The sequence below is a fragment of the Larus michahellis genome, chromosome 7 (genome assembly GCF_964199755.1).
Source record: "Larus michahellis chromosome 7, bLarMic1.1, whole genome shotgun sequence".
Taxonomy (NCBI): Eukaryota; Metazoa; Chordata; class Aves; order Charadriiformes; family Laridae; genus Larus; species Larus michahellis.
Genome location: NC_133902.1, coordinates 13,083,105 through 13,104,723, shown reverse-complemented (window position 1 = coordinate 13,104,723; position 21,619 = coordinate 13,083,105). Strand labels below are relative to the sequence as shown.

Genomic DNA, 21,619 nt, shown 5'->3' with positions numbered 1-21,619 from the left:
GAGCTACTCAGGTAAATCCAGAGAAAACCAATGGATTTGCCCTATTGAGATGACAAAGGCTGATGGATATCTTGATCACACTCTCTCCAGGGTTTCTGAGATTATTATAAAGCTCTAAAGCCTCCATGCTGTAACAGCAAATGGCTTTATGACCCTGATATGCATTTGTTTGTGTGGTAATATGTCACCTGCATGCTACAGGCAAATCACCACAGACTGAATTCAACTAGGCTAGGGTGCATTGTGTGCTGGGTGAAGGCAATGTCTGGCTCGGTCTCACCAGGCCAAAACATTTTGGTAGTGTGTCCCTGTCAGTTTGAATCCTGTCTTTGGAAGATATGAAGCCCAACTCTTACACTGATCATTCCAATACTTTGATTTAATCCCGTGAGCACATGGCAGGAATGCAGCCCAAGAACGTGTGTGCAATAAGACATAGGCACAAAGGAAATGTCAGGTGCTTTCACTGTCTCGTTGTGTAGGATTTAATAAACATTTCCTGCCCCAGGTTGGCCCAAGGACTGCAGTGAGATCCCCGCTAGCAGCCGCAGCGGTATCTACATTATTCAGCCAAAAGGGCTCCACCACCTCGTGGTGTACTGTGAAATGAATGTGACGGGCGGGGGCTGGACGGTCATCCAGAGGAACCAGAAAGACACACCGGTCACCTGGGCCGAGTCCTGGAGCACCTACAAGTACGGCTTTGGGAGCGTGCGCAGCGAGTACTGGCTGGGCACCGAGTACATCCATCAGATCTCCAAGCAGAAGGTCTACCAGGTCAGGTTTGTCATCCAGGACTCCACAGACAACACCAATTTTGCGGACTACAACCTCTTCAGTGTGGAAGATGAGTCCCACGGCTATCGGCTGAGGCTGGGAGCCTACTCAGGGATGGCAGGGGATGCCATGACCTCAGACAATCCCAAGACTATGCACGACAACATGAAGTTCTCTACAAAGGATCGGGATCAGGACACTTACAGTAAGAACTGTGCCTACAGCTATGAGGGTGGGTGGTGGTACTCGGCGTGTTATTCTGTACGGCTGAATTTCAAGGGCGGCATGACATGGGGCAGCCTGTGCAAAGGGAACTGCAAATCCTCCCTTATCCTCATAAAACCAGCTACGTATTGTTAGTGCTTCTTCCCGCTCCTGTCCACACTGGACGCTCTGCAAAGGCTCTGCATGGCCAAAGAGCTTGAGCCTTTCTGGAGCAGACGGGGGAGCCCAAGAGTAGTATGGTTTTAATGAAATGTCACTTTCCATTTCCCCTCTCTGTGTGCAGGCTCCCCCTCTGCTTAGCTCTTCTCCCCTGTGCTTGCCAATGATTCCCTGTTATTATGTTCCTAATCAAGAATAAAAAAAATCACTTGTGAAATTTGTGGATTCCGTATGTACCTTCACTGCGGGAGGAAGACACTCAGCCCTTGAGTGACTTTTCATCGGAGATTCTTAGCTGCCTCCCAAACTCATAGCAAGCAAAAAAGCTACATGCCACACATTTCCATGTACTCTGTGCCTCTCTGCTGCATCTGGTAAAGCATCCCAATAAATTTGCTTCCTGGAGCTCATTCTCCATTAATGAACATCTGTTCAGCATCTCTGGTGTGCTCCCTCCGAGAGGCAAGAAATCCCATGTCAGGTGCTAGGACTGGAGCCTTGGGGCTAGTCACATTGAGACGAAGGCTCTACAGAGGGACCTGGACAGGCTGGATCAATGGGCCAAGGCCAGCTGTATGAGGTTTAATAAGGCCAAGTGCCAGGTCCTGCATTTCGGTCACAACAACCCCAAGCAACGCTACAGGCTTGGGGAAGAGTGGCTGGAAAGCTACCCAGCAGAAAAGGACCAGGGGGTGCTGGTGGATGGCCAGCTTAACGTGGGCCAGCAGTGTGCCCAGGTGGCCAAGAAGGCCAACAGCATTCTGGCTTGTATCAGGAATAACGTGGCCAGCAGGAGTAGGGAAGGGATCGTGCCTCTGTACTCAGCACTGGTGAGGCCTCACCTCGAGTGCTGTGTTCAGTTCCGGGCCCCTCTGTACAAGAGGGACATTGAAGTGCTGGAGCATGTCCAGAGGAGAGCTACCGGGCTGGTGAGGGGTCTGGAGACCAGGTCATATGAGGAGAGGCTGAGGGAGCTGGGCATGTTTAGCTTGGGGAAGAGGAGGCTGAGGGGAGACCTCATTGCCCTCTACAACTACCTGAAAGGAGGTTGGAGAGAGGTGGGTGTTGGCCTCTTCTCCCAGGTGAATAATGACAGGACCAGAGGAAATGGGCTGAAGTTGCAGCAGGGGAGGTTTAGATTAGATATTAGGAAGAATGACTTTACTGAAAGAGTGGTCAGGCACCGGAACAGCCTGCCCAGGGAGGTGGTTGAGTCACCATCCCTAGAGGGATTCAAGAAACATCTAGATTTGGCACTTCAGGGCACGCTCTAGTGGCCGAGATTGTAGGGGTTTGGTTGGTTTTTTGTGTGTGTGTATGGTTGGACTCGATGATCTCAAAGGTCCTTTCCAACCATGAAGATTCTATGATTCTATGAAGGACCTGGGATCTGCACAAAAGGTTCTGGGTTCAGAAGGGACCTGGCACATGGGAGAACTCTTCCCACATCGTCACCATGTTCACAGTCCAGGGTCAAAAGCTGTGGCAATGTCCTGGTGCCAAGGCCCCGCCCCTGCTGGGGGGCTGCATCTATAAGGATTTGTCGCTACCTGTCGGTCTGCACAGTCATGCTTTGATCCTGCAAAAATGTGATGCGCAAGTCATCAGTAGACCTGTCTGCTGTGACTAAGAAGCAGTAAACTTAAATGGAAGCGAAAGAGAAGTAGGTTAGACGTTAGGAATCACTTGAATTAGGAGACACTCCAATGAGAGAAAAGGTCATTACAGGAATGAGCTCACCATACCCAGGTTTCTGAGACCAATTGAGATGAAACTTTGCCAGGAAAGGTACAGACAGAGCTGATGCTGTGAGGCTGCAGGACTAGGCCCCTTCAAATCCTCCATCCCACAACACTGTGGCACTGCCAGGACAGACTGTTTGAGAAACACTTGCACCTCCACAAACCATTTCTGGCTTTGTCTTGGGGCAGCACAGCAATATCGGTGAGTTCCACTTCCAGGAACACCAGCTAAGGGAAAACCCAGCCCTCGCCTGCCAGCTGCAGAGCCCAGTGGCCACTGGGAGCCATACAGAAAGGTTTGAGAAATTAGAAAATACTGAAAGAAGTGAGCAATCTCCAAGCCAGAAATTACCTTACGCTGCTACAGAGAACTGCCCTCAGCACTGCAGTGCACGGGGGCCACCTGCACCCACGGATTTCTGAGGAGAAAGAGACCTCAGGGCTACTTCTACTGAAAGCAGACTGCAGGTGAAGCAGGCTGCAGTTGCTCTCCTGAGAGCCTCCAGCACTGAGCGCCCTCAAATCAGAGCACAGAGGACTGCCGGGACCTCGGGGTACAGCCCATGCCCGCCTTGCAACGGGCACCGCAGCACAGGGAGGGGGGGCAAGGGGCAGCTCCATGATGCACTTGACATTGGCTGGAAGAGGGGTACGAGGTGGTAGCAGCAGGTGGGGGATGCCTGTCAGGGAGGTGCCTCCACCCTACCCTTCGCTTCCAAAGCCAGCAGGCTCAATGAATCAGGTGGCACTGGGCAGACTGTGAAGTTACACTGCTGCTGCTCCCGGGCCTCTGGTGTTTCCAAGCAACTGGCAAATTGAAGTTGTATTTGCACTGACAGACTAAGGAAGAAATTATTCTTGTCCCAGCAGTGCAGTCTTCCGCTAGGGCTCTCCAAAGGCAGTGGAGTGACACAGGCCAAGAGATGCAGGAGAACATCCTAAAATATCCTTACAGTACGACAGGGCTAGCACCCACTGGCCCAGGAGGACGGGCTCAGCACATGAGTGTCTCTGCATTGCTGTCTTGTCCCTCTGCCACAGCACGTCCCAGTGTACAGACAGGTTGTCATCTCTCCTTCAACAGCACCAGCTCCGCGCAGCTCCTTATTCCAAGCTTCCCATCCAAATGCTTCCTAAATCCTGCTGGGCTCTTGCTCACCCCACAGCAGTGACCTCCAGCTCCCAGCAGCTCCCTAGCAGTTTCTCTTCACTCGGCTCCAGCAGCCAGTGTTGGTTTGAGGTAACACTTTAAGTCAAGCAGTGTATATTAGATGCCATCTCCCACCAGAGATTTAGAATTGCTCCACAGAAATGTCCTAGCCAGGACGGAGCAGTCCCTGCTCCAGCGGCACGGCATGGCTCTCCCTGCAGCCGTGTTTTTTTACTAAGGTAAAACTTTCCCGGGAATCAATCCACCCTCCTCCCATGAGCTCCTGGTTTGCTTTTCCCCAGCTTCTCCAGCCCGTCTTTTACTTAAGTAAGATTTTACTTAAGCAGATACGTGCTGAGAGTTTCCCAGCCTCCAGCAGAGAGGTGTCCTGAAGCAGTGCTGATAGTCCTCCGGCAGGTTTGTGCTCCTTGAATTTTTCTTTTAGCTTTCTTACTCCCTGCAAACATTTAGTGACCGCAACAGCCTGCGTCGAGCAGTTCCCCATCACAGGCCGGGCAGCGTCCCCGCCTCTCCCTTTCCCAGGGGACGAAGGGGACCTGCCCGGAGCCGGCAGTGACGGGGTGCCTCATTGCTCTCTGCCCGCTCTCCTGAGCCGATGGGTGCGGCGGTGCCAGGGTGTCCGCAGGATGCCCAAGTGCGGCGCCGTAAAGCACAGGGTGAGGCCAATGCAGCCACAAGCGGGACGCACGCAGGACGGCGCGGTGCGGGATGCCCGGTACAGGGAGCAGTGCCGGCGGCGCGGTGCAGCACTGGAGCTCCTTGTGCTCAGCGGCGGCTCCTTTAAGCCCGGCGGGGGCGGCGGGCGCGGGGTGGTGCGCGGCGGGGGCAGGCGCGGCGGGGGCGCGCGGCTCCCTGCGGCGGCGGTGGGTCCCGGTCCGTGCCCGTGCCCGTGCCCGTGCCCGTGCCCGTGCCCATGTCCCGGCCCCCGGCGCCGCCCGGCTCCCCGCGCCGCTTCGGGGCGCTCAGCACCGCGCAGCTCCGCGCCCTGCTGCAGGACGAGCCCCGGCTGCAGCGCGCCGCCCGCCTCAGCAGGAAGGTACGGGCCGGGGGGGAGCCCGGGGGCGGCCGGCGGAGCGCAGCCGAGCAGCGCTCGCCCCCAGCGGGGCTTTGCCGGTGCGCGGGACGGAGCCGCCGGCAGCCCGGGCAAAGGGCGCTGCGGGGCCGGGCATCGCCCGCCAGTCCCCGGCAGCGCCGCTCGTTGGTTTTCCCGTGATACCCGACACCCCGCCCGCCGAGCCCAGGGGTCTGGGGGAGCAGCCGGACCCCCCGGCTGGGTGGGGGGTGGCCGCGGGGAAATCTCAGCTTGGGCGTCCCGGCTGGCGGCTGCCCGGGGGCTCCTGGTGCTGCTCGGGGTTTCAGCAGCCGTCGCCTGCCAAGCAGCCTCCGGCCACCAAAACCCGGAGCAGGGCCACAGCCGCTGCCCCCACTGCTCTTACCGCCCCGAGATCCGGGGGAGGCGGGGAGGCCCTGGCCCCTTGCATCGCCCTCCAGGCCTGGCGTCGTTCGCTGCAGCTAGGCTGAGCCCCGAATGCCCCCCAGCTCCAGCGGTTCCTGGCGCTCCACTGCAGGAACAGGACCCGGTTATTTTGAAATCATTCTCAGCCTGATTTCAGCATCTTTCCCCTGGGCCTTTAAAAGCGCAGCTCGGCATCATGCTCTGCTTCCTGCTCTGCGGGGGCAGAAGATGCGTGTGCAGCGAGAGCTGGTGTGTGTCTCTCCTGACATCCTTGTTAGCTAATGAGTCCTTTACTTTGCAAAGGGGGCTGGGTAGCCAGCCGTGAGGTTTACCACGTTCCAGGGTGAGCTGCCATGTGCCATGGGTAGCCAGGTCCAGACATTGCATCCCTGCTGGGACGCACCCCATTTCCAGGCAGAGCAGAGGGATGGGGACAGTGCTGGAGGAGAGAGTTCACCCGTGGATGGAGATGGACCCCCTCCCAGCAGGCTGCCTGCTCTGACTGGTTCTGACTATTTATCCCAGTGCTGACGCACCCCACCCCGCTTGGTTCCCATTCCCACAGTTTCAGAGTCTGCAGCTGGAGCGGGACATGTGTTTGGCTTCAAACTGCACCCTGGCCAGGGTGAACCTGTCCTTGCGCCCGCGGTTGGAGGACGGGAAGGCTTCCCTAGCCATCAAGTACCAGGAGCTGCGGGAGATTCGAGAAGCATGTTGGGACAAGCAGCAGCGGCTGGGTGAGTGGGGCGCAGCCGATGGGATGAGGCAGAGCCCAGTATGGCCAGAGCAACTTGCATTAATATGAGAGTCCGGGTGGGCTCAACACCCTCGAATCTGCCCCAGGGAAATGGCCCAGCCATGATCAGGGGCAGTTGGAGGGTTATGTTGCCTGTCACATAGCCAGCCCTTGGCTGGGACTGATGCCGTTGTGGGATGCAGGCCTCAGTGTGCAGGTGGCTCCAGCAATGTGTTTGGGGGTTTCAGTTCAAGGGTGGGGGGAGATGATGGTTGGGAATGGGAAAGACTGCAGCCCCAGCAGTGGGGGCATCTTGGGGGAGGTTTTTTGGCAGCCCCATCCCCTCCTGACACAGATGCGTACCTGGAGAAGTGGAGTCCACAGAGCGCCCTGGGCCATCTCCAAGCCAAGCTTGATGCCTCCGAGGCAGAGTCGGAGGTGAGTCAGGCAAGACCCCTGTGCTGCCGAGCCTTCCTTACCTGGGCCCTGGACTCCTCTCCATGCCCTCCTGGCGTGCCAGGCTCTGGAGAAGAGGCTCGGGGGGGTACTCAGCCACCTGGGCTCCCTCCGTGGTCCCACAGCTCTCTTGGCTTGATGCTGTCCTACTGCCTGTCCCACAGACACAGATAGAGCAGTTCCTGGACCAGGATCTGCCCCTTGAGTCCTTTCTGGAATCCTTCTGCCAGAGCCGCACACGCTCCCATGTCTGCCGGACACAGCTGGAGAAACTGCAGGAGCTGCTGCAGAAGGGCCAGGTGGGCAGGGTCCTTGTGGGCCCCACGGGGCACCCAGGCACCCAAGCTAGCCGAGCAGAAGCCCACCTTCCCCCATTGCGGAGTGTTGTAGTCCCCAAAGCTTTCAATCTCTCCTACGGCTTTGTGCCCGCCTTTCTCATCCCCTCGGAGGCCGTTGTGCCTTTTGCCATGCCGGCTGCAACTCTCAGACACCACCTCCCAGCCCTGGGACACCAGCCAGCATCTCCCTCCTCCAAAATGCCCAGCCCGGGCTCGCCCCTGCACCTCATTGGACACATCCCCCTGCTCAGCCCTCAGCCCTTCCACAGGCAGCAGTGGCCGCGACACCAGAAGCAGGAGCCTCCGCACTGGTAGCAGGGCAGGGACAAGGGATGTCCCCACTCCTGGCCCTGTGCCTCTGTGGGGGGCTGCGCAGGAATGCCCTGGCCCGGGAGCATGCGTGGGTGGGTGCGTGGTGCAGGCTCAGCTCCGAGGGGCAGTGGTGTCCACTGGGTCAGCACAGGGGTGCATGCTCAGAGGGGAGCAGAGGTGCTTGGCCAGGGGTGGGATGGGGTGGCCGCTGTGGCAGCGGGTCCTGCGCTTGGGGAGCTGCTGGGGAAAGAGGTCTCTGAATCCACAGCAAGAGGGACAGTGACAGGAGTTGGGGGTGGGTGCTTTGTCGGGATGTCCGTGGGTTCAGTTGGGTGGGAGATAGCAGAGAAGAGGACCCAGAAGCACTGGGTGCCACGCTGTTTTCAAAATAAAGGCTTTTTTCCATGCTCTGTGTTACCCCTTGGCTCTGGTTATGAACAGGATGGGACAGGCAGGGAGGAGGTGGTTTGGGGGAACACTTGCCAGGCTTGGAGGTGAGTCGAGGAGGGTCCTCCAGCCTGGGGAGCCCCCAGGCATTGCACCTACACTTGTCTCAGCCTGTCAACACCCTGGGGAAGATGGAAGCCCCCGTAAGGGGGCCAGAGAGCCCAGAGTGAGAGAGTTTCCCCACAGGCAGGTGCCAGGGACCATCTCCCAGCAGTTTGGCCCCACAACAGTGAAGACTTCTGGTAACCAGAAACAGCTCGTGCCAGCAGCCAAGCCCTCGCCCCCATGAAGGGTTGTACTCCACAGCCCTCCAGGCTCACTCAAGGCTCTGCAGCAGCAGGTCTCACCGGCCTCTGTGCAGCCTTGCAGTGTTTTTAGTACCCATTCCCCATCCACCCTCTCGCACTAGCCCTAACTTCAGCCAGCACTGGAAAAGGCAGCAGGAGGCCTGAGCTCACCCTGTTTCATCCTGTGCTCCTCTCTTGCTTTCCTTAAGTTCACACAATGGCTGGTGAGACAAGGCTGGGGGATATGGCCCTAGTTCCTCCAGCTGCAGACCCTGAGGTACTTGTTCCCTGCTCTGGGGTGTCTCTTGTGCTATTTCTAGGTTTTGATTTGGTTTCAGACTCCTGTCATGCTTTCAGACCCATCTGGTGGTGGCATTTTTTCTCCTTTCTCAGTTGCACTGTTAGGTAGACTGCTTAGAAATCATCCAAAGCAGCAAGGGGCCCCGGCTCGGACTACAAAGCACCCAAAAATATGGACCACTGGCTTGCAGTGTCTGATCACCCCCTCCACCACTGAGGGTACGCCACTGAGGGTACCCCACACTAAGGGTACCCCAAACTCCAACCCTCACTTGTGGGACTGGGGCCACTCATCCAGTACAATGAGTTAAAACAGGTTTAGGACTAGGATAAATTTGGAATCAGCCACCATGGCTTTATCTGCAGGCAAGAAGATGGTAGTCACTGGAAACCCCAAAGGGTTTCACAGAGCACATTCTACTTTCCTGGGTCTGATCAGGCTCAGTCTGGGCTCAGCCTGCCAATGAAAGGTGCCAGAACATGCCTGATTGCCAGTCAGGCTCTGTGGCTTGCCATATTCCAGGAGGAAAGACTGTAGTAGGCTGGCAACGACGGCACAAGAGCTTGGTTAGGTTCCTCTACCAGCCCCATGGGGCTAGCCTAAGCAGGGAAATATGGGGAGCAAGCAGGAGCACTTCGGAAGCCAGTTGGTCCATGTGGGATCATCTGTGCTGTGTCTGGAGGGGGCTGGGATGCACAGGCAGCCCCGTCCTACCCAGTGTCCTGCGATCCCCCGTACAGTTCCCCCAGCTACCCCAAGGGCCGTACTGGATGCTGTGCGAGATGACCAGAGTTGTGGGTGCAGCGTGGAGACGTAGGCCCATGTGATGTGTGTGTGCCAAGCTACGAGGGCTCTGAGCACACACACACAAGGGGTGGTGGTGGGTAAGCACAAGGCTTCTCCCTGTGGATCTGGATGCCCGCCTGGGAGAGGAAGGCCACCTTAGCTCTTGGCTCAGGAGGAAACGATCTCAAGGTGATGGCATGATGGCAATGTCTTTCTGTCTATAGAAGCCCTACAGCACCCCCGGACACCTGCCTGGCTCAGGTAGCAGGGGGCAGGCCGTGGCAGCCCCATGGTCCCGCTGGGCTGGCCACCACCCCGCTTCAGCCAAGATCCTTTAACCACTGGGAAGCTGCCAAGCAAGGCGAGCCCCTTCCCTAGGGAGATTCCTCCAGCCCTGGGGCTGGTCCTGTCCAGTTGGCGAACAGGACCCTGGTGGGTGGCCAGAACCTCTCCAGTTGCAGTGGCCCCAGTGGGGAGTGTATGTTCTGCAATAGTGCACCCTGCACCTCTGGGGAACGTTGCGGGGTGTGCCTTTTCACTCCCAGAGTGTGCCTCACCATACTGGCAGCTCCAGCCCCTTCCACAGGCAGGCCTGGGTTGAGGACGAAGTCCCACATCGGGCACCAGACAGGGACATTGGTAACAGGCAGGAGCTGGCAGCAGCACAAGATGATCCCTCTGTGTCCCTCCTTACCTGCATGCACAGTGTCTCTCCCTCCCTGCACCAAGTGCCGCCTGCCCCAAAGGGCCACATTGAGGGGGGCAATGTAACCCGGTTCACCTCAGAGGAAGTGTGTCCACCCCATGGGCACCTGCATTCATTTCTGCACCGGGCCAGGCAGCAGCCTGGGGCCAGCTCAGCCTCTCTGCCAGCTGGTGTGCAGCCAAACCCAGGAGGGGCAGGCAGGGAGCTGGCCCGACCAGCTCGATGGCCTCCCTGGCTCCCTCAGGTCTGGATTTTCAGAAGCCAGGCTTGGGTAAGCAGCAGCCCCCATCCCAGGAGTGACAGGACACCTGGGAGAGGAAGGGGTGTCCCCAGCACAGGCAGCCTCCAGGAGACCCTTTGAGCCACAGCCCCAGCTCAGCGGGGGATACAAAACCCCGCCAGCCAGCGAGGGATGGTGCCAGGGTGCCCCAGCTGGGCCCCTGCTGTGCACTGCACAGGCAGCAGGGCTGTTAATCAAGGAAATATTAACAGTTAACTCTATTAACAGAGTTGTTGCTGCAGGGGTTGCTGTTGAAGGGAGTGAGAGCTGCCCCCCCCATCCACAGGTGCTGACAACCACATGACCCTTCCCTGGGGAGGCAGAGCCACCGTGGACTCAGCACCAGCAGGACTGGGGTGCAGAGCTGTGCCCACACATCCCAGGGCAGGTGGGGGCTGGTGTCCCTTCATCCTCATCCCTGCCGGGCCAGCCCCTCTTGCAGGAGAGGGGAATGATGGCTACCGCTCCAGTGCTGCTCAGGACCCTGCTCACCCAGCCTGCAGCTCCTTTCTCTGCCCCTCATGCCCCCAGCCCAGCTGGCTCCCCCAAAGACCAGGAGCCAGGGGTAGCCCCTTCCTTCCCACAGAGCTCCCCAGCTTCTCCAGATGGAGGGAAGAGGCCCTAATGAGGCACTGAGACCCCCCACGCCCACAGGCTGCACCACCCAGCAGTCAAGGTGAGCAGCTCAGCATCCCAAGCCTGCGGTTATGGGGACATCAGCCCATGAGAAAGGGCTGGGGAACGGGGTCTGCACTGAGCTTGCAAGGCCTCAGGACTGGGGCTGTCGGGCTTCATCCGGGATTGCCTCAGCTTGCCTGCAGCTTTTGTTTAATTTACTTAGTTTGTAACAGCATCTAATTACCAAGTGGCCATTAACTACTCATAGTTTTGCTTCCCTTTTACTGTGGCATGGTGCGATGTCTGCTGTTAGTAATTCAAGGGTGGGAATGAGCAACAAGAAGTTACACAGAATAAACCATAGGGTGAAGGTGAGGGTAGAGCAGCACAGGGTGATAGCTGAGGCCCCACCAGCAACTAACCCTTGCAGGGTAAGAGAGGAAAGAACCAGCATCCAGCATGCATACATCACTTACTATAAAGGTAGACATAATGTGGAGCTGCAGAGCAATGAAGAGATGGGTAGGATGTGCTAGAGAATGTGTAAAAGTGGCCCCAGGGGACTTCAGAGCAAGGAGGAGGAGACCCCCACTGTGAACATCACACTTCTCCCAGCAAAGGCCTCAGGATGCTGACAACTCACGGTGATCTTCTCACCAGCCGAAGCTGCCCTCGGCTTCTCAGGGCTGATCCTCACCACCATTAAGGGCACAGGCCAGGAGCGGGCTGTGTAACAGCTGTGACTGCAGTACATTAGAGATGTGTTTTGCAGTAACTGGATACATCCTCAGAAGGAGGCAAAGCCCGCAGTAGACCTGGGATTGAAAGTTGTTCCCTTCACCCAGAGATGATGCTGTGGCCCCTACCGATGGCTGCCTTGCCCCCAGCTGCAGGAAGATGGGCTCTGTCTCTCACAGAAACAACCCTCTGTTGCTTAGTACCCCCAAGGATCCGTCCTTGCTGTCCCTGAGATGAGAAGACAGCCAAAGCCACAGGCAGTGGCCTCTGCTACAGGGCTCCGATCCAGCTGCCAAAGGTGCTGGGGCAGTGCACAAGGCTATGCCTTCTTGCACCAAGCATGAGGGAAAGCAAACTCCCCACAGCTCTCACTGATCTGACCAGCACTTCTCCCTCTCTGAAGACAGTTTTGTAACCCCCTCCGATTGCTCAGCATCCCACTGAGTCACCTCTCAATAAGGGTACCGCTCAGCCACTGCCACAGGAGAGGTAGAACATGGGGTTTAAATACAGAGTAGGTTCCTGTGCAGCAAGCCTCACACATCCTATCAGCCCCACTTATGCCCCATTTCCTCTCCTTTTCCACTATGACCTTCTGATCCTGGTGGACTTGTACAGCTCACAAGCTGTACACAAGCCCCGGCCATCACACCACTGCTGTCAGGGTTAGGCCCTGCTGTATTTCCCTGAGCAGTTGTGCTAGAGGCACCCCACGAGGACTGTGCTCACCTGGCTAAAGGAAAGCCCCAAGAAATGCAGTTTCTCCTGGCACCTCTCCATCAGCGAAACCACTGGGGAAAGTCAAGAATGTGATGACAGCACTGACACAAGAAGACAAAGCCTGGCGTGCTGGGAGCTGGCAGTCAATCTGTGCATTTGGACTAGCTCCAGCCACTGTGTGCCCGAGCTCCTGAAATCCTTCCTGGAACAGAGGAGCATTCAGGCCTGAAGAGCAGGAGCAAAGGTGATGCTGGCGAGAAGTATACGTTGTACCATGCCAAAGAGCAACACACTGCATGGTATCCTTCCCCTGCTCTGACCAAACTCAGCAGCAAAACTAAATGCTGCCTACAGCGTGTGAGTGCAGAGAGCGCAGTAAGCTTGGAGGGGACGTCCCAAGCGCACAGCAACCCCTGTGTGTCAGGCAGCACAGAACGGGTCTCCAGCAGGCAGAAGTGAAGTCCCCGGTGGCCCAGGGAAGCTATCCTACCCACACCCCACTGACTGCAGGCAGCATGCCCAACCTTCCCAGCATGGCCTCGGGGAAGCAGGACGTCCCTTCCCACCCTCTTCCTCAATCTACTGTGAAACACCAGCCTGTCCCCTACCCTCGATTTTCCAACAAATACAAGGAATATTTACCACCCAAGCCCACCAAAAGAAACGTGTCATTTTGTCACCAGTTTATGGCTGGATATCTTTAATGTTCAAGATACATCACGGAGACCTCAGGAAGAAGAGGAAGAACCAGTAATATGAACTGCCCAAACCAGTCATTGAAAGGCACATGAATTAGCTCAGTTTTGGTGTCTGGTGCCCAATTTCAGACACAAGCACCAGCCACAGAGCAAGACAGTCAGCCCAGCCAGCTTACCAGAGCAGCTCTTCCCTATCCCAGTATTAAGGGGTAGAGTGATGCAGACAGCACACCAGCTAGCCTGTTCCTCCTGCTCCACACCGCACCGCACCAGACCCTCTCTCTACTAGCAAGCTGGCTCAGGGCTGGGTACAGAGCCTGCCTGCGGGAACAGCCCACAGCCCCAGACCTCAGCACTACATAGATTTAAGGAAGATCAATCCAGAGGACACCTTGTGTTTGGCAGGGCTGCCTTAAAAACCTGCAAACCACAATACCAGGAACTGGCGAGGTGCTCCCTAGTACCCACTGCTTCCTGTGGATATCCCTAGCTTTTCCATCCTGGAAGAGAATGCTTCCTGTCAAGCTCTGCCAGAGAAGCCGCCTCTGGTCTTTCAAGTGACTTGATTTATAGCATGAAAATGCATCAGCACGTGACACAGAGCCACAACTCCAGAGACTTTCGCTGTGTAACTAATGCCCTTCAACGCCCGACTCCTGCTCTTCACGTGCTGACACTTCAGCACTATAATCCCAGAGGGGTGGACTGATAGCCAGAGAGGATCCTGGAAAGCTCCCTCTGCCTCTGAGCTGAGTTTGCTCCAAAGACACAGCAGTCTCTGGAGTCTGCAGCTGGAAGCGGTACAATGCTTTGCAGAAAAGGCAGAAAGCTCTCCTGTACAGCATACACCCCGTACCAGCAGGCATTACACTCCCTGCCATGCTACTGCCTTGGGGTCAGTTCAGTATCACAGAACTCCGGAACTGGAAAACACGGAGCATTTGCTTTTAACATTTTTGCATTGGGAGAAAACATAACCGAGGGTCACTGCAGTGCGAGGCAAGGGCTTGGCTCCCGCGCAGACTGCTGCCAGCCAGGCCCAGCAAATCCAGTGCAAAGTAATGCAGATGAAGTTTTTGGAACACTCAGATTTCAACACCATGAAGCTTCACTAACTCCATGTAGTACCAGCATAGCGCAGGTGAAATCTTCACCCAAGGAAAGACAGAAGTTCTGAGACACACAATTTTTAGTTCTTAAAACACTTCAGTACTTTTCGGTACTTAAATAGGCAAATACTCTTATGTGCAAATGATGCTTAGATACATGTAAAACACAAGTAATGCCACTCAGTGCTCAAAAGTGTACCACTCCCAGCCACAAAGGCCTCTGCGGGATGGTCTTGCGCAAAGTTCCTGGCAAGCCCCAGACAGGACAGACTGCTCTGAACACAGAAGTGTTTTGGGCAGCACCTCCAGGCGATGTCGCACGCTGACCAGGACACAAGCCGCCATGGGCCCAGGTTTCATTCTTCCAGGCTGCTGACTTTCGTACTTGCCACACAGTGAGGCAAACCCTGAACAGGGACAGACAGTGGCAACGATGCAGTTTGGAGACCAACACTCCTAAAATTCCACAAAGATGTAGTAACCACAGGTGTGACAGCACAGAGGTGGCAGGCCTCAGATTAACAGAAAACCACAGAGAGCCATAACTCAGCACCTGCGAGAGCACCCCCCACAAACACACACAGCACACAAACACCACTGACAGCCGTTTAATCTCTGCTGTGGCTTAGAATTGGCATATGGTTCCCACCAAGGTCAAAGAGCAGCGCCAATGGAGGGGACGTGTCACAGTCCACAAAGCAGAGTCCATGAACTGCATTTACCTGTCAGGCACTGTGTCTGCAGGTCACATCCGCAGAGGGGGCACATCGCAACCTGTTTAGCCCCTACACCATGGTCACACTGGTGGCAGGGGCACATCACAGCCTGCGGAGCAGAGCCCACATGTGGAATCCAGTGGTCACACGCTGTCTGCACGTCACGCTTGCAGAGGTCACGTCACAGCCACATACTGTGCCTGCCAGTTGCATTCCGTGTCTGAAGGTCATGCCGGCAGAGTGGTCAGGTCACAGCCCATGGAGCAGAGCCCACACACGGAGCCTGCTGGTTGTGCACCATCTCTGAAGGTCACACTGGCAGAAGGGACATGTCTCAGCCTGAGGAGCAGAGCCCGTGTGTGGGCCTACTGGTCACGTACTGTGTCTGAAAGTCACACCGGCAGAGGGGAAATGTCACAGCCTGAGAAGCGGACCCTGCACACGGTGCCTGCCAACTGTGTGGGTGCAGGGGACACCCCCCAGCTAGCTGCTGTGCCTGCTGGTGACACTCCGTCCCGCCACAGCACTGGAGCTGGGTGGGTGACCAGTGGCCGCCCAGGCCCGCTGTCACTTGAGGCCGTAGAGAAGAGCGAAACCCAGGAAGAAGATGAGCCCGACTGAGAGGTTGGAGAGGAGATGAAAACGTCCCTGGGCCTTGGCCTCCTCCCGGCGGAGGCGCAGCTGCTCCCGCCGCGCCCGCAACAACTGCTCCCGCTCCAGCTGCTCCCCGTAGTGCGCCCGGTAGAAGGCGTCGAAGTCGAAGGGCGGCGGGACGGGCCCACGGCGGGCGGCGGCGGGGGCCCGGGGCGGCGGCGGGGCTGGGGCAGGCGGGCGGCCCGAGGGCTTGGGTGCGGCGCGCACGTCCTCGGGGCTGAGGAGGCCGCGATCGTACTTGCGGCGCAGGGCGGCGCTGCCCAGCACCCGGTAGGCCTCGCTGACGGCGGTGAAACGGGCGGCGGCGGCGGCGCTGCCGGCGTTGCGGTCAGGGTGGTAGCGGAACGACTGCTCGTAGTACGCCGTCTTGATCTGCGCCGCCGTCGCCGTGGCCGGGACCCCCAGCACCTCGTAAAGGTCGCGGCGGGGCCGCGGGGCTCCGCCGCCACCCGTCTGCCCGCCGCGGGACGGCGGCAGGGCACGACCGAGACGCGTGGCCCGCGGGTCGGCGGGCAGGAGGCGCCGCAGGCGGCCAAGCGCTGCCGGCTCCATCGAGCCGCGCCGCCTCAGCGCCCGCCCGCCGCCATCTTGGACGCGACGGGGTCCTCAGCGCGGCGCGGGGCAGTGACGTCAGGCGGAGGCATGGCGGGCAGCGGGCGCCGGCCCGAGCACCGGGGGCCGCCCGAGCTGGTGAGCAGCCGGCCGGCGGGAGGGGGGGGAAGGCCGGGCCGGGGGTCCTGGGCCTTACCGCCTCCCGCTTTCTCTCGTTGCAGTTCTACAATGAGTTCGAGGCGCGGAAATACACGCAGAAGTATGGCTGAGTGATCGGTCTGGGGATGCCGAGCCGCGCGAGCGGGGAGGGCTTCTGCTGTGAGAAGCCGGGGGAGGGCGGCGTATGGGGAGGAGGTGGTGGGGGGTTGGTGGGGGGGGGGCTGTGTGTGGGATGGGGGGGTATGTATCGGGGGGGTGGGGGGGGCTGTGGGATGTGTGTGTGTGGGGGTGTGGGGATAGGGAGGGGTATGGGGGGGTAGGGGGGCTGTGGGGGGGGAGGGTTTGTGTGTGGAGGGGGGGGTGGGGGTGGAGTTCTGCCGTCAGGCCTGAGGGGGACGACACGGCCGTGTGGCAGCAGGCCGCTGGGGTGGGGGGTTGGTGAAATCTTCCCGTGAGACAGTGGCGGGGGTGTTGCGCCGCGGGGTTGCCCATTCCCTGGCTGTGCCCTGCAGCTCCCGGGTGGTGGAGATCCAGTCGCAGATGTCGGAGCGGGCTGTGGAGCTGCTGGGACTGCCCGAGGACCGGCCGTGCCTCCTCCTGGACGTGGGGTGAGTGGGGGCTCTGCCCTCCATGGTGGCACATAGGGCATCTGGGGCTTCAGCGGGCTGCGGTGCTGGGGCCAGACGGGCACACAGGGGCGAGGGGCATCCATGCCCCATGTCTGTCTCTCTGTTGCGGGCATAAAAAGAGGGACAGGCTTTCTGTAGCGTTGCAGCTGGCTGGGGTTACCCTCAGACCCATGATTTCAGTGCTTTCCCCACTTCCTCCGTTCAGCTGTGGCTCTGGGCTGAGTGGGGATTACATCTCCGATGAGGGTCACTACTGGATTGGCATGGACATCAGCCCTGCCATGCTGGGTGAGCAGGCCCTCCTCCCCTGCCACCCTCACCCCACCTCAGAGGTGGTCTCCAGAGGTGTGAGCTGGTTGGCTGAGCTGTGCTCTGTTCTGTGCAGATGTGGCCGTAGAGCGGGAGGTGGAAGGAGACCTTCTCCTTGCAGATGTGGGTCATGGCATTCCCTTCAGGCCTGGCATGTTTGATGGCTGTATCAGGTGAGTTTGTGTATATAAGCGAGCTCTCTTGATACTTGACATAACTGCATTGTCTGTACAGTACACATGGTCCACGTATGGCGCATAACAGATGAGCGTGACTGTCCTTAACAGTCACTCTCTTTGCTCCATGCAACTTGACTCCACCTCTCTGGGACAAGCTGCTGAGATTCTGGATGGTAGAAGCAGCTTCCGACAGCTGTTTCCCAAGCGATGCTTGTCTTCTTTTGTGCTGGTGAGCTGGGAAGTTTGTTGAAGTAAATAAAATAAAATTGGTGATATCATCAGGAGGGTTAAGACCTGCTCCAAGGAGGAAAACAGAAAGTATATCTGTACCATTGCTCAGCTGCAAGGTCAGTCCATGCATCAAAGGTCTGATGGTTAGTTTTGGGATGAAAGGGTAGGTGAAGGGGACAGAAACCCTTTTCTGCTTAGAGGATACCTCAGAAAGGTGCTGGGAAAGAGCAGGGTGTGTCTGTTGCTAATCCAAGTGCTCTGTTTGGGATTGCTCATTGGCAAAACCTGCATGGCCATGCCAGGGTCACAGCTAAGTGCTTGAATTATTTGAACACCTGGCCTAAAGGGCATGCTTGGGTGATTCTTTAGTGCTTGAATAACTACTGCACCTTGTTGGGTTTTGACCTAATGAGTCTCCAGAGGGGTTCGTGTAACTCGCAAAGCAGAAGGTAAAGATACACAGAGAAAATGAAATTGTTTCCCTGAAGCCTAGCACATGCTTATTGCTGGAAGTAAGTTCAAAGGGAGGTGACAGGCTCTGTGAAACAGTTGATGGCTCAGTGTCTCGGGGGTCTTGTTTTCTTTCTCAGTATTTCTGCAGTGCAGTGGCTTTGTAATGCTGATAAGAAATCACACAGCCCTCCAAAACGCCTTTATCGATTCTTCTCAACTCTTTATACTGCCTTGGTAAGTGTCATGCTCTCCCAGTCCGGCCTCTGCCTACTTTTACATCCTTGCGGGCACATTATAGCAAGATATTTTAGGGCAAGTATTTTAAGTAAATGCTGCTCTGAAATGGAGAACTGGTAGGAGCACCCATTTCCTATCTCCTTGCCGGCCTGCATAGTGTCTCATGCTTCTCTGATCCCTGCAGTTACCCCCATGCCTTGCTGTGCTGTGGAGGAGCTGGCTCTGCAGTCAGAGCAGCTCTCCCAGGAGAGTTCTCCAGGAGGCTTTGGGGAGGTGGGCACTAGTGTCTGGGCTAGGAATTGGGTTGCCTGCACTGAGGCAGGTTTGTGACCAACTTTATTTCCTGTAGGCCCGAGGATCCCGAGCCGTCCTGCAGCTGTATCCTGAGAACTCAGAACAGGTACAGGACATAAGTCAGTGTGGAAGAGAACTCATGTGCTGTTTGGTGCTCTGAATGCATTGTGTTTCTCCGCATCGGGTCTGTGTCTCTGTCCTTCCCGTCATCTTCAAGCTCTTCAAGAGCCCCAAAAAAGCCTACAAGGAGAATGCCCTCTGCAATTTCTGTTGCTACACAGATTGTCATTGTCATGGGCTGAGTCTTTAAATCAGAGAGATTGGCAGGACACAATCTGAACTTGCTGTCCTGGATTTTCCCCTGCATGACTGGGTTTGAAGACTGGCCTGTAGTCATCAGCACTGCACTGTAACTCCCCAGGGCTGGAAAATTCAGCCCAGTATCCCTCTCCTAGAGCATCTGCTGTGCCAATTAACCCAGGCAAGACCGAGGAGCAGGGAGAACCAAGTAAAGGCAGCAGACTGGTGTCCGGATGGTACTGCAGAACTGGGAGCTTGGGGCAGACTTTTACAGGAGCAGGAATGACCCATCTTTGGCATGCACAGTTAGCTGTGGTCAAGCCCAAAAGTCTCTTGGGCATTGCTGGTGGGTGACTGCTAAAAATAACTTTTGCATGTGCTTCTTTTTTCAGCTGGAGCTCATCACGGCCCAAGCTATGAGAGCTGGCTTTACCGGGGGAATGGTGGTAGATTACCCCAACAGCGCCAAAGCCAAGAAGTGAGTCCTGTGCCTCTGTGTGTGTGTTTGGGGTGAGGCCTGGGTTTAGCAGTGATTTTTTTTTTTTTTTTTTTTTTTTTTTTTTTTTCCCTGAGCTATTCTGTCTCCTGTGATACGGTCCTGGACAGAGATTTCAGCTTAGATCTGACTCTGTTATAAACAATCTCAGTCTTGCTTGGGGACTGGGAATCACATGCTGAATCCAAGCTTCATGCTCCTTATTTTTGTTCTTTCAGGTTCTTCCTTTGTCTCTTTGTTGGGGCATCTGGCACGTTACCGAAGGTGAGGAGCTCTGCAAGGCAGCAGAGTTTCCTTCCTGGCTGCTGGGTGATGTGGAAGACCTGTGGGCGAGAGTGGGAGCCAAGCAGCTCTGCGCGTGCAGATGTGACTTTGCTGTCAGTCTCACCAACCCCTGCTCTCCCCAGGATCTGGTTTCTTTGCCATAACCTGGAAAACCACTTTTTCCCTGCTCCAGTCCTTCCCCTTGCAGAGCCCTGTGTTCCCCTTAATTTAGATGGCATGACTGTTAGCTCTGTCTGCTCCAGAGCAGAGCTAAACTTCCCAATTTTGCTTTTCAGGGCCTTGGTACTGAGTGTGCTGATGGAGAAGAGATACACCAGGCCAAGTTTACCAATGAGAGGTATTGTGTAGGGGGTGAAGCTGCAAGTTCTCCTCAAGCAAGTAGTGTGGGGGGTATAAGGGCTGGGTTTTGCTGACTGAGGACCACAGCGCTGCCATGTGAGAAGTGACTGAAGGGAATGGACTGGGAGGACCTTCGGCAGCACCCATGGGCACTTGATTTATCTTATCAAAGGGCCCCAGACACAAGGAATGGAATGGGTTAGTTTGGTTTGGAGGGCTTTCCTGTCGTCATGGGGCTCTTGTTGATGCTTACCCTAGAGCTGCAGCTGAGCGTTCAGTTTGAGGTGCGCTTTCTGTCTGGCACTTGGCTCTCCAGCTCCGCGCTGTAGTGTAGGCCAGTGGTGATGGGAGGGGGAATGTTTACAGTGCTGGTGATACCAAGCATGGCTTTTTTTAGGCAGGGAGACAGGCTGCTGTGCCTGAAGCCTGCAGTTCCCTTTCTTCTGCTGTCAGATTCTTTGCTTAGCTCTGCTTTAGCTGTGACCTGCTGGCCAGGTCTCCTCCCATGGTAGTGGTGCAGGGAGGAGCCCCTCTTGCAGCCGTTGGGAGAGACAGAGAACAAAAACCAGAGGGAAGTCGTCGTGGCTGTCAGGAGATTGTGGCTGCCATGTTTTCCTGCCTCTTACACTGCTCTTCTCTGCTTACTTAGTCCAGGGGTTACCTGGTCTTAGAGGGCAATAGCAGAACTGGCAACTTGTTGGGAACCCAGAGGCTTTGTCTGCTTTGTTTGGAGTAGCACAGACAAAGGGAAGGTGGTTTTGCTTTAAGCCCCTATTCCCCCGAGATCCCAGAGCCCAGCGTGCTGCTGGTGTGGCAGATACGGCACAGGGGAGCGCAGGCCTGCAGCCCACGGAGGGTGGGTGTCCCTTGGCTCAGAGCTGGGGCTGGAAGCAGCCTCCCCCAGTGTGTTTGCAGTTGGCCTGTTTGGCCACCTGCCTCAGTGCTGGCTGAGCCTCTTTCACCAGGGGTGATGGGAGGGGTACTCAGTAGTTCTACGAGGCAGAAGGCATGCCCAGTTCTGGGTGGCAGTCTTCCAGGGCGGAAAACTACCACTGCGCCTCAGTTCCTCTGCAGATGCTCTCGGCTTTCTCTGTAGGACACGGTTCAGAAACGCCAAGGGCAAGTCTGTGAAGAAAAGCCGGGACTGGATCCTTGAGAAGAAGGAGCGTAGACGACGACAGGGCAAGTAAGTTCAGCCAGGTCCTGCCTCAGCTGAGCCTGACTGTGCTGGTCAGGCCTGCTGTCACCCGTTCAAACTCCTGCCACAAACACGCTTCCCTTCCCCTCCCAGAATGACCCTGTGGATTATGCTTAGTTGCTCTCTGCTTTTCTCCACAGGGAAGTGCGAGCAGACACAAAATACACGGGTCGAAAGCGCCGCCCTCGCTTCTGAATTGCTCTGGACACTGCTGGCATGGAAGATGGCGTGTTGGTCCCTCCAGCGAGCCTCCTGTGGATGGCACAGATGGGCACACCAGGCTTGGGACTTGCTGGGACAGGTCATTGTGGCTCTGGAAGGTGTAAACTGGCTTAAGTGCTGCCCAACAGCCAACTGCAAAGCTTTCAGCCTGGTTTTCCTGGAGGAGGCAGAGTGGCAGAGAGTGCTCTGGCCACTTGGTGCCTGCAATGCCATTGCTTATCTTCCTGAGAGTGCAGTGAGCCATCTGGAGCTCCAGGTGAGCCAGAACATTATATCCCGCCTCCTCACTAAACAGTTAACGAGT

At 56.7% G+C, this 21,619-nt stretch overlaps 4 protein-coding genes across 4 annotated transcripts in view; 3 read left to right on the top strand and 1 right to left on the bottom strand.

The window, feature by feature from the left end:
* Nucleotides 1-1,137, top strand: part of LOC141746170 (uncharacterized) — a 10,807-nt gene extending 9,670 nt beyond the window's left edge. Inside the window, exon 8 of the mRNA XM_074594128.1 lies at nucleotides 509-1,137. Within this exon, the coding sequence (XP_074450229.1) occupies nucleotides 509-1,137 (629 nt within the window). The remainder of the gene's footprint in view (nucleotides 1-508) is intronic.
* The window catches only part of LOC141746034 (fibrinogen-like protein 1-like protein), a 27,532-nt gene extending 12,648 nt beyond the window's left edge, over nucleotides 1-14,884 (bottom strand). Inside the window, exon 1 of the mRNA XM_074593712.1 lies at nucleotides 14,785-14,884. Within this exon, the coding sequence (XP_074449813.1) occupies nucleotides 14,785-14,881 (97 nt within the window). The 5' untranslated portion in view covers nucleotides 14,882-14,884. The remainder of the gene's footprint in view (nucleotides 1-14,784) is intronic.
* Nucleotides 4,887-7,788, top strand: VPS37D (VPS37D subunit of ESCRT-I). Its single transcript, XM_074593710.1, has 4 exons — nucleotides 4,887-5,110; nucleotides 6,096-6,267; nucleotides 6,622-6,704; nucleotides 6,887-7,788. Exons 1-4 carry the CDS (start codon nucleotides 4,988-4,990, stop codon nucleotides 7,373-7,375), a joined length of 867 nt encoding a protein of 288 aa, XP_074449811.1. The 5' UTR covers nucleotides 4,887-4,987; the 3' UTR covers nucleotides 7,376-7,788.
* Nucleotides 12,939-21,619, top strand: BUD23 (BUD23 rRNA methyltransferase and ribosome maturation factor). The gene is made up of 12 exons (XM_074593709.1): nucleotides 12,939-16,122; nucleotides 16,206-16,243; nucleotides 16,656-16,751; nucleotides 16,978-17,060; nucleotides 17,158-17,254; nucleotides 18,082-18,178; nucleotides 18,531-18,581; nucleotides 19,168-19,253; nucleotides 19,490-19,535; nucleotides 19,832-19,893; nucleotides 20,992-21,081; nucleotides 21,234-21,619. The coding sequence occupies exons 1-12, from the start codon at nucleotides 15,415-15,417 to the stop codon at nucleotides 21,286-21,288; spliced, it is 1,509 nt and encodes a 502-aa protein (XP_074449810.1). The 5' UTR covers nucleotides 12,939-15,414; the 3' UTR covers nucleotides 21,289-21,619.

What these genes read in the sequence shown, in the direction of transcription:
- VPS37D (XM_074593710.1), top strand. Translation starts at nt 4,988, where the DNA reads ATGTCCCGGCCCCCGGCGCCGCCCGGCTCCCCGCGCCGCTTCGGGGCG. An exon ending in CCGCCCGCCTCAGCAGGAAG is followed by an intron (nt 5,111 to 6,095) that starts GTACGGGCCGGG and finishes CCATTCCCACAG; the next exon opens with TTTCAGAGTCTGCAGCTGGA. An exon ending in GGACAAGCAGCAGCGGCTGG is followed by an intron (nt 6,268 to 6,621) that starts GTGAGTGGGGCG and finishes CTCCTGACACAG; the next exon opens with ATGCGTACCTGGAGAAGTGG.
- BUD23 (XM_074593709.1), top strand. Translation starts at nt 15,415, where the DNA reads ATGAAAACGTCCCTGGGCCTTGGCCTCCTCCCGGCGGAGGCGCAGCTG. An exon ending in ATCCTGAGAACTCAGAACAG is followed by an intron (nt 18,582 to 19,167) that starts GTACAGGACATA and finishes TTCTTTTTTCAG; the next exon opens with CTGGAGCTCATCACGGCCCA. An exon ending in GCCAAGTTTACCAATGAGAG is followed by an intron (nt 19,894 to 20,991) that starts GTATTGTGTAGG and finishes CTTTCTCTGTAG; the next exon opens with GACACGGTTCAGAAACGCCA.